The sequence below is a fragment of the Nicotiana tomentosiformis genome, chromosome 3, assembly GCF_000390325.3.
Source record: "Nicotiana tomentosiformis chromosome 3, ASM39032v3, whole genome shotgun sequence".
Taxonomy (NCBI): domain Eukaryota; kingdom Viridiplantae; phylum Streptophyta; class Magnoliopsida; order Solanales; family Solanaceae; genus Nicotiana; species Nicotiana tomentosiformis.
In genome coordinates this window covers 99,715,881-99,730,852 of record NC_090814.1, presented here as the reverse complement: position 1 = coordinate 99,730,852, position 14,972 = coordinate 99,715,881, and the positions used below count along the sequence as shown (strand labels likewise).

Here is a 14,972-nt window from a genome sequence, read left to right as displayed (position 1 = left end):
CTATAAGCTTTGCTGATTGGTGGAAGAGGATTCATTAACATAATGGCACTCTTAACAGTTGTGTAAGACTCATTGAGACTATTGAGAAATTGAAACAACTGTTGATCCTCTATGAATTTCGATAATGCACCACATGAACAAGTAGGACCTACATATGATGAATTTAGCTCATCCCACAAACTCCTCATTTTGGTGAAGTAAGAAGCTATATTAGAGGAGCTTTGAGTAGTAGAGCTGATCTTCCTTTGTATTTGGATGTATTTAGACTCGTTTGACTGACCAAACCTTTTATTTATATCTTTCTAGACTTCCTTAGCAGTTTTAAAATACATCACACTAACAACTATTTCTCTAGATACTGAATTAGTTATCGAGGCTTTAACCATATCATTGCACCTTTCCCAACATGGATAATAAGGAGAGTCAGGAGTGGGTTGGTTGACTCTGCCATCTAATAGACTAAGCTTGTTCTTTGCGGAGAGGGAATTGAGCATACTGTTACGCCATAACATAAACCCACAACCACTGAATGGTACAGATACCAGTTGACTTCCAGGATTATTCGAGGGATGAATATAGAAGGGATGTGAGGGATCCAAGGAAAATGAAGCAAAACCGTTGGAAGGTGAAGGAGAGTTAACATCATCTATTACAGTACCCATTTTCAGCAGTGACTAAAGCTAACACTAAGAAACTACAATAGTATGTTAAAATAATCAGAGACAAATCCAAATCAAGTACATGCAATGAACATCAACAACAAAGGAATACCAAAGCTTGTGATTAGGAGTGACCACGATACCGTCCTTCTTCTGAAAACCCGAAGAAGTGAGGTCTTGTTCAGCCATGGACCCTAGGTAGAGAAAAACTACTGAGTAAGTTGAAGATTATTGACGATTCAAGCAATACAAGTCGAATATACGCGGAGATTGAAGGAAGCCCCAAATTTCACGAATGTATTCTGAACGTCGCCGATCAGATTCAATTCCTGACGATTTCAAACAAGGTTACCATCGGAAGAAAGCTTGTGACGAGAGGAATCTATATTCCTGCTCTGATACCATGTTAGGTTAGAAGCTTGTTAGCTATGGAGGAAACGACGGAAGAAAACCCTAGAAGGGTTGAGAGAAGAAGAGAGAGACGAGTGAGTCGGTCAAAGTCTAATTGACCAAAACTGATTTTCTTATTTAGTAGAAATTATTTATATTTACAGGTATCAAAAAGGAAAAAATAATTGTGAAAAAATATTTACATGTCTAAACTATAAGAGTTATAAAAGGGTTTCTTCTTTCCCTTATTCGATTGGCCTGAGATGTATCTGGGCTAACAAGTGTTTACAAAGGGGTTGTACTAGCCAACTTGATGAATTGGCCACCAAGACTTTTGCTGCCTTGATTATTTCGCACCCTCACAATGCATGTGTAAGTCTCAATTTGTTGTGCCATTTTTGTTGATGTGAGTTTCAGAAATTATTTTTATTGTGCTACTTTTTTAGATGCTTCAGTTTAGGTTCTGGGTTAATTTTCAAGGATTGCGAAGTTGAGTATTTGATCAATTTGCTACGTGATATAAATGAATTTTTCTTTTCTATTTCTTGAAGCTATACTACATCAGTTTCAGTTCGTTCCTTTTTGGCTTTAGGTATAAAGCTTTCTTGAAATGTGTGGTTTTGTATGGACAGTGTTTGAATATCGATCTAGATTAAAATTTACGCCAATTAAGTTTTAAGCCTCTAAGAAGAGAATAAAGATATAAGACAAACATGGTAAAAGAAATGGAGTGGTGAGGAAAAATATTCATTTACCTTCAAGAATCAAGATAGGTTAAGCTTATTTTGGAAATCCTAGGTTTTGGATTTTGTGGAGAAACTCTCTCAAACTTGTGTCAAGTTTCTTACTCTATCTATATGTGAATTAGTATATCTTTTGTATGGTGAATTTTAGTCATTTAAAATCAGAAATTTAATCCCGTTAATTGTGCAGCAGTTACTATTTTGGGCATAACGTTTTCTCTAAATATCGGATTGGGGTGATTCAAAAGGCTATATAAAGATAAGAGATATATCTACAATTGTTATAAAGACTAAGTTGTCCAGTTCTGTGATTTACTGCCTCAAAATATCTGCTGTAATACAGTGCAGAGCTACTGCCCAGATTTTCTCCTTAAGAATTGTGAATTGTGGAGACCATTTAGACCCCAATTTTGTTTATATAGTGATGAGTCTTGCTCAATTACTCTGGGAGGAAAAATAAAATTTAAGAGGAAATATAGTGATCCGTGTGTGCTGAAATATTATGGTAAAGTTTTGCTAAGCACTTTAAATGTTGGTACTGCTATACGAATGCTAGGTAAATATGTGCCATTGTGTTCGAAGCTGAATGTTCTTTTTTTTTTATATGCAAAATTGATATTGGAAGTGACTGTATAAAGACAATTAATCATATAAAATCACTTTTTTTTTTGTGGTAAAGATGAAACCATGTTCGTTAAGCTAAAAGGTGTGTATAAGAAATTTCTCCATTGTCCTTTTACTCTTTTGATGAAAGTGTCCTATTGTTTTCTGTTATCTTACTCTGTCTCTAAAGTTACCTTACATTCGTAACAGATACTTCAAATGGCCAGGCTCAGGCTCAGTACATTTAAAATTTGACTATCAGAATCTAAAGGTAATATCATGTAAGTTTATTTTTCTTCATTTGGGTATCAAATTCACTTTCTTTTAGTTTTTTGCAAAAAACTTTCTATATTGGGTTGATGTGAAGATTTGTGTATGACTAGTAATTTTTGATTTTGAGGATAAGTAGAGTCACTTGTCGATGAGTATCAGTTCAAGATCTCCTTATATATCACTAAACTAAAGAATGCCTTTCTTGTGAAAAGTATTACTATAATAAGACGAGACACAAAAGGTAACTATATTTTTGTGCTATAACACTAAAAGGCAACATTGTTTTCGGTTGCATGGTACCCCATTTATAGGATACCCGATGGCAATTTGCGTGCTGCTTTCTTGACTTATCATTCGCTTGGCCATTTTATTCATGGAAACCAGACACTAAAACCCCGAAGTGTGGATTTCAATAGAATTTCGTACACTTTTGTTTTCGCGGATCAATAATAAATGGAGTCAATTTCCTTTTGACTAGGGATTTAATAAGATTACTTGAAACACTGAAATTCAATTCCAAGTGGTGATTCTGTAAATAAAATAATCTCTATCCAAAATTGTCTTGAAAAATCCTTTTAACCCACTATATATATATATATATATATATATATATATATATATATATATATATATATATATATATATATATAAAGCTAGGTTGGTGAATTAAATCTAAATTATTAGCATTAAATGAGAAATGTGTCACTCATCCTAATAAGAGCGTAATAAAAACGAGAGGAAACGAGGAGCCAAATCCTTTTCCCAACAAATAACGAAATTCTCAATCACCCAATAGTTAATTTCCCAAGTTAATTCCCCCGCATTCAACTAAGAGCATTAAGTTCACTCAACTATGGCTACAAGAACGGATGATGTTTATCCCTAGAATTATATTGCAGATTAAATTAATTCCTTATATTGTTCAAACTCTTGTTGATTAATCTAAAGTCATTCCTAATTTCTCCTTTGAAGCTCAAATCAAGTAAACGGGGGATTCTTTTATGCCACTGAGCAATCTCGAACTTTCCGCTTAAGTCAAGGTGCATCTGCCTTGTCTGTAATTAACTAATTACTAAATCTAACTTTTACAATAAATGGTTTTCTATCTTTGGAAAATCTTACTGTTCTGGAAGGATTTTATATGTTCTGAACGAGTGGTTTATTATATCGTACACGAGTCATCCCCAACTATAATATAAAATAAAAGGTAAATCAAACTTGAAACCTCCAAAAACTCGCAAGAATAAATAAACTTAAGAGAATATGAGTTTGCAACATGATTTAACATGTAGAGTATATACTACTACTAAGCAATGCGAATTAACGAAGCTTATTAGTGATTGCCTTTGGAGACATCAAGCTCTGGGTATAAACGTATACATCGAGAATGGAATCTTCATTGATGTCATCACGGACCAGATCGGGCCATTCAATAAATGGTCCTTTCGATGTCCTAAATACAGTCCTTTCAGAATATTCACAATATAGTAGCACTTCACCATCAGCAAATATGTATTTTGGTATAGTTAAAGGAACCCCAATAGCAGGTATAGTAAGCATTTTAGACCAAGATTCTTTGACACCATAAAGTTTCATCACCCATAAATTAAATGTGCTCCCGTCATGATAAGTAGAATAAACGCATAACATTCCTTTCAACACTGATACAACTGACTCTCTCACTGTCATCGTCAAGCACACTGGCTCTGGCAACGGTTCATTTCTGTACGTTTCATTTGAAATATTAAACGAGATCACAATAAACTCTGGGAGCTGAATACGTCCTAGCCAATGAAATGCTCCATGTACAAATGCCAAATCCATATGCATAAACAAGCATGATACGTTATTTCTACAGCTTTTATTAGCAAGTTTTCTCCAAGAACCACTTTTAACTGAGAGAATTTCATTGAGGGTGTCATCCTCGTTATTAACCTTAAGGACCTTATAGTCATTACTACTTGAGTCAAAACCCAATCCAAAAGTGTATCTATTTCTGTCCACGGTGGAGTAATCTGAATGAGGAAGTACTATTGTTTCTCTTGTGGAGGGATTCCATAGCAATAATATCGAAGGATCTCTCTTAGGTGTATTCTGAAGCCCGACTAAAAACAAGCCATCACAACAACAATATATTCTGCCATACTTTGGTTCATAGTTTAATGGGCAATCAAGTTTTCGTACGACTTGAATATTCAAAGATAAAGAAGAAAAAGAGATGCTGGTATTAGCTTCACCATCCTTATAAGATATTTGGCTAATAAGCAATTTTTGAAGGTTTTGGTTCCTGCTGGCAATATTGAGATGCTTCGTCCTAAAGTAACATGATGAGATTAATGTATTCCAAGATCCAGAAACACACTTAAATCGCATAAGAGACTCAACAGGTAACCTGCTGAGGATATCGACAATTATTTCCTCTTGGACGTGAGTTCCCATTCCTACATACGACAAGGCAAGTACTTTTAATTATTAATCCACAGGTTGAACACCTTTATGTTGAGCAGAAATTGAAGAAGAAACCTACAACAATTAGAGAATACTATTAGTTAGAATATATTTTCAAATACATCTTACTTGAGTAATATGTTAGAGGAGGCCGACAACTACGCTGTTGCAAAATAACCGAATACACAACCATGTTTGTTCAATTGTGTATGTCTTTATGATTTTTCTTTTTGCTAAAAATATAGTTTGTCATATATTTATGTAAAAATCAAAATTGATAGAAACGCCTAAACAATATATGTTAGGTTAACGGCCCGACAGGTAGCATAACCCTAGCAAGAGCACGTAAACAGTAAAACAAAGACTATACACAATTGTGAAAAATACAATATGCAGATGAATATTCGCAGAAAAAAAAAACCCAGAAATATTCAACCATTAGATATGCTTCTTTTTTAAAATATGGATGATTTTGCTAAGCCAAGTTTATTAAGGAAAGCTTCAAGCCTTCAACCTACATATCAACACATAGTTTCACCTTGACTATAATACAATAAATACAAAGTATAATAAATAAGAAAAACAACAAAGCAACACTACATGAAGAATAAGTTAATGTAAAAAACATCGAGAGAAAAGAACTTACACCTTATCCCAAAGAAGCAAAAGAGTAAAGAAGTTGATGCGTTGCTTAATTGAAAGAACAAGTTAGCCGTAGGCTTTATAGATAAGGGGTGAGGATTATATGTTACCAATACAGAGTCAAAATGGGTTTGACATGGTAGGACAGCCCAACCCAAGCTGCTAGTTAGATGTGGTTGGATTATGATTTTCAGCCCATTCGTGAAAGTACCCTTATTTTAAGGGCAAAAACGTAAATATGCAAGAATTAAGAAATTTTTAATGAATCTTAGCAGCATTCGTTAATTAACAAAATATGTCAACGAAAGATTTACTTTCCTTAACAAAAACTTATAAAACTGGAATAACCATCTATGATCTATCCACCAATTTCTCACCCCTCAAAATTAAGAATCATGCATTAAATCAACTAGAAATTTTGAATGATTAAATCTTTACTTATTTGAATTATAGAAGTACTAATATTTAAGACTTTAAAATAAATATTGTTTGGGAGAACTAGGAGTATCACGTTTTCTTTTCCTTATATTTGCTAATGGAAATTTCCATGTGAAATAAGTTTGATACTTAATTCTTCTTATAGGGATCTTATCCGAGATATTTTTATACGTTGTTACTATTAAAGTGAGAGGTTTGTATTTAATATCTTTTAGCAAGAAAAAGAAACAATGTGGCCTAAAGTTTTTTCTAATTGGAATTTAAATTAGGATAATATACATTCTATTTAAACATGTACATTTGTAACTACCCAAGCATCTCTTCTCTTTTTCTTGCTAAAAGATATTGTCTTTCTATATTATTTTTGCTTTTGTATCATTTAAAGAATATGAAACTAATAAATCTAGAATATATAGTGTATAATAATATATAGATGAAAACCAAATAATTATAAAAGGATATTAAATATTACTATTATATATTGACTATCACAGTTAAAATAATAGTACTAAAATAAAATATTGAATATATCATCTATTTCTTGAAAAGTTACAGTGAAATGTTGATATTATCTCCTAATAACAATAATATACACTAATTATTTAATGTACATTATTATGAAATATGCATTATATTTTATGCATAGACATCGAAAAGTTGAAAAATATTTCATGTCAAATATACATAAAATATATTCAGATTTTACCAAGAGTACATAAATTATACATTAAATATACCTAATACATATATCAAATATGTGCATTTACTTATAGGTCATATATACAAAAATATAAATTAAAAATATAACTTATAGGTCATATATTCACCCCAAACACTTCTAAATCCCGAACCAACCATCCCCGCAAGTCATAAATCATCACAAGCACCTACGAGAAGTTTTATTTTAGGGAATGAGGTTCTAAAAGTTAAAATGACCGGTTGGGTCATTACATTCTCCACAGCTTAAACAAACGTTCGTCCTCGAACGGGTTTAGAATTATACCTGGAGTGCTGAATAAGTGTAGATATCTGCTCCGCATGTCTTCTTCGGCCTCCCAAGTCGCTTCCTCGACTGGTTGGCCCCTCCACTGGACTTTTACTGCAGAAATCCTCTTGGACCTCAACTGGCGAACTTGTTTATCAACAATGGCAATTGGCTCCTCTTCATAACCCAAGCTATTATCTAGTTGGACTGTGCTGAAGTCTAACACATGTGATAGGTCGGCATGATACTTCCGGAGCATAGATACGTGAAAAACCGGATGAACTCCCGATAGGCTGGGAGGCAATGCAAGCTCATAAGCAACCTTCCCAACTCGTTTCAACACTTCAAATGGGCCTATAAACCTTGGGCTCAACTTGTCCTTCTTCCCGAATCTCATAATTCCCTTCATCGGCGAAACCTTCAAAAGAACTTTTTCACCTACCATAAATGATATATCACGCGCTTTCTAATCCGCGTAACTCTTTTGTCTGGACTGTGCTGTACGAAGTCGCTCCTGAATCAACTTTACCTTTTCCAAGGCATCCCTTACCAAATCAGTACCATATAACTTAACCTCACCTGGCTCAAACCATCCGATAGGTGAACGACATCACCGACTATATAAAGCCTCAAATGGAGCGATCTCGATGTTGGATTGGTAACTGTTATTATATGCAAACTCGGCCAAAGGCAGGAAACGATCCCACTGACCTCTAAAGTCGATCACACATGCCCTGAGCATATCCTCCAAAATCTGAATTGTCCTCTCTGACTGTCCATCGGTATGCGGATGAAAGGCTGTGCTGAGCTCTACACCGGTCCCCAACTCACTCTGTACTGCTCTCCAGAAATGTGAAGTAAACTGAGGGCCTCTATCTGATATGATGGAAATTGGAACACCGTGCAACCGAACTATCTCCTGAATATAAATCTGGGCCAACCTCTCTGAAGTATACGTAGTCACAACAGGAATAAAATGTGTCGACTTAGTCAACCTGTCAACAATCACCCAAACTGTATCAAACTTCCTCAAGGTCCGCGGCAACCCAACTACAAAGTCCATAGTAATTCGTTCCCATTTCCACTCTGGTATAGTCATCTGCTGAAGTAGGCCACCTGGCCTCTGGTGCTCATATTTAACTTGCTGGCAATTTAGACACCTAGATACATACTCAACTATGTCCTTTTTCATTCGTCGCCACCAATAATGTTATCTCAAGTCACGATACATCTTAGTAGCACCTGGATGAACAGAATACCGAGAACTGTGTGCTTCTTCCAGGATCTTTTTCCTCAGTCCATCCACATTAGGAACACATAGACGATCCTGGAGTCGCAGAACACCATCCTCTCTAATAGTAACTTCCTTGGCACCACCTCGTAGTACCGTTTAACGAAGAACCATAAAGTATGGGTCATCATATTGGCGAGCCTTGATCTGCTTAAATAGTGAAGATTGGGCCACCACACATGCAAGAACTTGGTTGGGCTCTAAAATATCCAGCCTCACAAGTTTGTTAGCCAAGGACTGAATATCCGAGGCTAATGTCCTTTCCTCTGCTGAAATGAAAGCCAAACTACCCATACTCTCCGCCTTCCTGCTCAAGGCATCTGCAACCACATTTGCTTTGCCCGGATGGTACAAGATAGTAATATCATAATCTTTTAGTAACTCCAGCCATCTGCGCTGCCTCAAATTTAGATCCCTCTGCTTGAACAAATGATGCAAACTGCGATGATCAGTGTAAACTTCACAAGACACCCCATAAAGATAATGCCTCCAAATCTTTAGAGCGTGAACAATCGCAACTAACTCCAAATCATGTACTGAATAATTCTTCTCGTGGGGCTTCAGCTGACGTGAATCATATGCAATAACTCGCCTTTCCTGCATCAATACACAACCCAAGCCAACGCGTGACGCATCGCAATACACTGTATATATTCCCTAACCAGATGGTAACACTAACACGAGTGTTGTAGTCAATGCTGTCTTGAGCTTCTGAAAGCTTGACTCACAATCATCAGACCATCGGAAATGAACACCCTTCTGGGTTAATTTGGTCAAAGGTGCTGCAATAGATGAAAAACCTTCCACGAACCGACGATAATAACCTGCTAAACCCAGAAAACTCCTGATCTCAGTCGCCGAAGTGGGACGATGCCAATTCTGAACTGCCTCAATCTTTTTGGGATCAACTTTAATACCTTTGCCCGATACAATATGTCCCAAAAATGCTACAAACTCAAGCCAAAACTCACATTTAGAGAACTTAGCATATAGCTTTTGTTCCCGCAATGTCTAAAGCACTACTCTCATATGTTGCTCATGTTCCTCCTTACTGCGTGAATAGATTAATATGTCATCAATGAAGACAATGAAAAACGAATCAATATATGGCATGAATACCCTGTTCATCAGAACGCTGTCGGGGCATTAGTTAAACCGAAGGACATCACCAGAAACTCATAATGACCATATCTAGTCCGAAAAGCAGTCTTTGGAACATCCGAATCCCGAATCTTCAACTGATAGTACCCCGACCTTAAGTCGATCTTAGAGAATACCCTAGCACCCTGCAACTGGTCAAATAGATCATCAATACGCGGCAACGGGTACTTGTTCTTAATAGTGACTTTATTCAATTGGCGATAATCAATACATATCTGCATTGTTCCATCCTTCTTTTTCACAAATAATACTAGTGTACCCCAAGGCGATACACTCGGTCTGACGAACCCTTTGGTTAGTAACTCTTCAAGATGTTCTTTCAATTCTTTCAATTCCGTGCGATACGGTGGGATAGATATAGGTTGGGTATCTGAAGCCAAGTCAATACATAAATCAATATCACGATCAGGTGGCATACCTAGAAGATCTGACGGAAATACATCGGGGAACTCCCGAACTACAGGCACTGAATCAATAGCCGGAGTCTCTACAGTAGTATCCCGAACATAGGCTAGATAAGCCAAACAACCCTTATCAACCATGTGTTGAGCCTTTATAAAAGAAATAACTCGATTAAATGAACTAACAAGTGAACCCTTCCACTCCAGCTTAGGCAATGCTAGAATAGCCAAGGTAACAGTCTTGGCATGACAATCTAGAATAGCATGATATGGAGATACCGGTCCATGCCCAGAATAATTTCAAAATCGGTCATCTCAAGCAATATGAGATATGCTCTGGTTTCATAACCACAGAATGTAATAATACAGGACTGGTAGATCCAGTTCACAACAACAGAATCGCCCACAGGAGTGGACACATAAACAGGAGTACTCAAGGACTCACGAGAAACACCCAGGAATGGAGTAAATAGAGATGACACATATGAATACGTAGATCCTTGATCAAATAATACTGAGGCATTTTTGCCACAAACAGAAATAATACCTGTAATCACGGCATCTGAGACTTCTACATCTGGTCTAGCTAGAAAAGCATTAGAACCGAGCTGGAGCGCCAACTGTCTGGCCTCCGCATGGCTGACCTCCACCTCTAGGACGACCCCTACCCACCTGTCCTCCACCTCTGGGTGGTCGGACTACTAGTAGAGCAACTGGTCCGGTAAGCATAGGCTGCTGACCCTGCTGTACTGGTCTACCCCGAAGCCTGGGGCAAAACCTCCGCATATGACTGGGATCCCTGCACTCGTAACAACTTTTCGGTGCGATGGGCTACAGACTAAGTGTCTGGCCCTGGAGACATGAATATCCACTGGGAGGACTCTGAATAGCTGGTGGGCGGTAAGAACTCTCTGGGATAGCACTGAGATAAGGTCGCACTGGAGCACCTCGAGGAGGTGGTGGTTCTGGATATGGGGGTCTGCTGGACTGCCCCCTCACGAACTGACCTCTGCCCCCGGACGGAGCACCTCTGAACTCTCCAGAGTACCTGAACTGTTTATCTCTCATAATCTTCTCTCGGCTCCACTGACGTACACCCTCAATCCTCCGGGCTATCTCCACAACTTGCTCACAAGAAGTACCCATCTCAACCTCTCGAGCCATAGTGGCCTGAATACCAGTATGTAAACCGGCTACAAACCTTCGCACTCTCTCCGCCTCAGTAGGGAGTATCATTAGTGCATGGCGAGATAATTCAGAAAACCTCGCCTCATAATTAGTCACTGACATCTGACCCTGCTGGAGCTGCTCAAACTGAAACCGCAACTCTTCCCTCCGGGAGGGTGGAATATACATTTCCAAGAAGAAACGGGTGAACCTGTCCCAAGTCATGGGAGGAGAATCTGTTGATCTGCCAGGAGCATAAGACTGCCACCATCTACGGGCTCTACCCTCTAGGTGAAAAGTAGCGAAATCAACCCCATGGGATTCCAATATCCTCATGTTGTACAGTCTATCCTTGCAACGATCAATGAAATCCTGTGGATCCTCATGTCGCTCACCCCCGAAGACAGGAGGATGTAGTCTAGTCCATCTGTCCAATAGTATCTGAGGATCGGCGGCTACAGCTGGCCTGGGCTCAGGTGTAGCTGCTGCCACTGGCTAGGCTCCACCCATGGGTAGTGCGTCCTGGGTCTGATATACAACAGTTGCCTGTCCATGAGCCTACGCGGTAGGGGTCTATGCTCCCCCGCCCGCCTGATATGTGGCTGGGTCTGCCGGAAATAAACCGGCCTAAGTCATATTGTCCATGAATCGCAGCATACGACCCATGACATCCTGAAATCCCGGTGTAAATGTGAAGTCCACCGGAGCTGGCTCTGGCACCTCACCCTGCTCCTCAATAATGGGATTCTCTGCTGGATCCACTAGTGTCATAACTGGAATAGTCCTGGGACGTCCTCGCCCTCTACCACGGGCTGGAGCCCTCCCTCGGCCTCTAACAACTGGGGGAGTAGCTCTACCCTAGTCTAGAACTTCATTCGAGCGCGTTCTCACCATCTGTTAGAAAATAAGAGAAGGATTTTTAGTGCTACATTAATTGCACGATGGAATGTGAAGAAAGGTAATTTCCTAACACCCTATAGCCTCTCGAAGATAAGTACAGATGTCTCCATACCGATCTGCAAGACTCTATTAGGTCTGCTCATAACTTGTGAGACCTACGTGAACCTAGTGCTCTGATACCATGTTGTCACGACCCATTCACCTGTAGGTCGTGATGGCGCCCAATACTACAGCTTGGCAAGCCAACTAATAAATTAAGCATACATTGATAAAATTAAAAATCAAAAAAATATAAACCCAAACTCTACCAATGTGTGTGCCAAGACCTGGTATCACAAGTGAATGAGCATATAGTAGATTATACAAAACTCCAAATACTGTCTGAAATGAAATAGACAGAATGTAAATATAAGAAGAGACACTGGTAGCTGCAGAACGGCTCAGAAAGGCAGCTCACCACTATGCCTCGGGATGACGTGGGTATGTGATGATAGGTCCTCCACTAGTACCTGTCTCAGATCCTGCACAAAAGGTGCAGCAAGTGTAGTATGAGTACGTAAACAACATGTACCCAGTAAGTATCAAGCCTAATCTCGAAGTGGTAGAGACGAGATGGCCGACTTTGACACTCACTATGGGTCAATAATAACTGAAATAAAACTAGGATATTTAAATCAGCATGATTTACAGAATTTACAATAATTTATTTAATCAGCGGAAATAATCAAATTCCATCAAATGTAACAATTCTCAATATATTAATTAAATTCTTTCAATTCAAATAATTTCTAATTTATCAATTAAATCTCATTTACAGGAGTAACAATTAATTCATTAACAAGCAAGAATAATAATTCATTAAATTTCAAGGATTTTCTAATTTATTAATTAGCTTCACAAGCTGAAATAAATTATTAAAATATCGTATAATAATTATTATTATTAAGCACGATTTCAGCTGAGGACGTACGACCCGATCCAGAATGTTGTGTACACTGCCGAGGGACGTGCGGCGCGATCCATAAATGCATCTATCCTGCCAAGGCGTTCGGCCCGCTCCACAAGAAAGGAGGAAATTTTCTTATGTGCCTCCGTAAGGAGAGTATATTTATTATAAGATTAATTCGGGAGGAGAACAATTTCTTTTAACAATTAATTGATTTAAACAGAAAATCAAGCCTATGAGATTTCCATCATTTAATATCTTTACCTAATAATTCACAATATATTCATATATATCAATTAATATTAATTAATTAAAGAATACTATTTATACAAGTAATGCATGCTTTGAGTCCTAAACTACCCGGACTTTAGCATTAATAGTAGCTACGCACGGACTCTCGTCACCTCGTGCATACGTAGCCCCCACAATTAGCAATAATTATTTAATTTTAATCACCTATGATTTAATTTCTCCCTCACAAGATTAGACAAGAGACTTACCTCGTCTTGCTCCAATTTAATCAACAATAAGGGCTTTTCCACGATTATCCAACTCTGTCTGGCTCGAATCTAGCCAAAATAATTCGATACAATCACCAAAAATTATAAGAATCAATTATATAAGAAAATACTATATTTTTAATAAAAATTCCGAAATTAATTAAAAATTCGTCTGTGGGGCCCACGTCTCGGAATCCGGAAAAAGTTACGAAATCTGACAACCCATTCAATTATGAGTCCAACCATACCAGTTTCACTCAAATCGACTCTGAATCGATACCGAAATGTCAAAAATGCGTTTCTATGAGATTTCTAAAAGATTTTTAAATTCAAATCTCAAAACACTAATTTATGGTGAAAACAATGATATACTTGTATATGTAGACCAAATCCGAGTTAGAATCACTTACTCCAATATTTTTCCTTGAAAATCTGCCAAAAGTCGCCTCTGCTCAAGCTCAAGTTTGTCAAAAATGGCAAATGGGACGAATGTCCTCTTTTATAAACTCCCTAGGCAGCCTTCGGAATTCTGCCTCGATCGTGGCTTCGATTGTGGCCCTCGAGCCTGGGCTTCGGTCATGGCCTCGATCATGTCCTCGAACTTGGGACTGGGTCATGGCCTCGATTAGGCCTCGTGCCTAGGACATGGTCATGGCCTCGATCAAGTTCGATCTTGGGTCTTGATCCTGGCCCTCGAGCCTTGCCTTCGATCATGGCCCTCGAGCTGGACCTTCGATCGTGGCTTCGATACTGAGCCTCGTCCTTGGCTTTGACTCAAGCCTCGATCGTGGGCTCGATATCTGGGTTCGATCACAACCCAGAATATAGAACAGAAAGGAAAATTGCAGCAGCTTTTTAAGTCCAACCTTTGATCCGTTAACCATCCGAAACTCACCCGAGGCCCTCGGGACCTCAATCAAATATACCAAGAAGTCCTAAAACATCATACGAACTTAGTCGAACCTCTAAATCACATCAAACAACGCTAAAACCATGAATCATACCCCAATTCAAGCTTAATGAAACTAAGAGTTTTCAATTTCTAGGTTCGACGTCGGAACCTATCAAATCAACTCCGATTGACCTCAAATTTTACACACAAGTCATAAATGACATAACGGAGCTATGGAAATTTTTGGAACTGGATTCTGACTCATGTATCAAAAAGTCAACTCATCGGTCAAACTTCCAAATTTAAATTCTTGTTTTTAGCCATTTCAAGCCTAATTTAACTACGGACTTCCAAATATATTTTCGAACACGCTCCTAAGTGCAAAATCACCATACGGAGCTGTTGGAATCATCAAAATTTTATTCCGGGGTCGTTTTGTCAAAATGTTGACCGAAGTCAAACTTAGCACTTTAAGGCCAACTTAAGGAACCAAGTGTTCCGGTTTAATCCCAAACACTTCCAAATCCCGAACC

The 14,972-nt window shown here is 38.2% G+C and overlaps 2 protein-coding genes across 2 annotated transcripts; both read right to left on the bottom strand.

Moving 5' to 3' along the window:
* Positions 1 to 302: 302 nt before the first annotated feature.
* On the bottom strand, positions 303 to 662 carry LOC138908242 (uncharacterized). The gene has a single exon (XM_070198896.1). It carries the CDS (start codon positions 660 to 662, stop codon positions 303 to 305), a length of 360 nt encoding a protein of 119 aa, XP_070054997.1.
* A 3,326-nt stretch (positions 663 to 3,988) lies between these two features.
* Positions 3,989 to 5,534, bottom strand: LOC138891465 (F-box/kelch-repeat protein At3g23880-like). Its single transcript, XM_070198895.1, has one exon. It carries the CDS (start codon positions 5,105 to 5,107, stop codon positions 3,989 to 3,991), a length of 1,119 nt encoding a protein of 372 aa, XP_070054996.1. The 5' UTR covers positions 5,108 to 5,534.
* Positions 5,535 to 14,972: the final 9,438 nt, after the last annotated feature.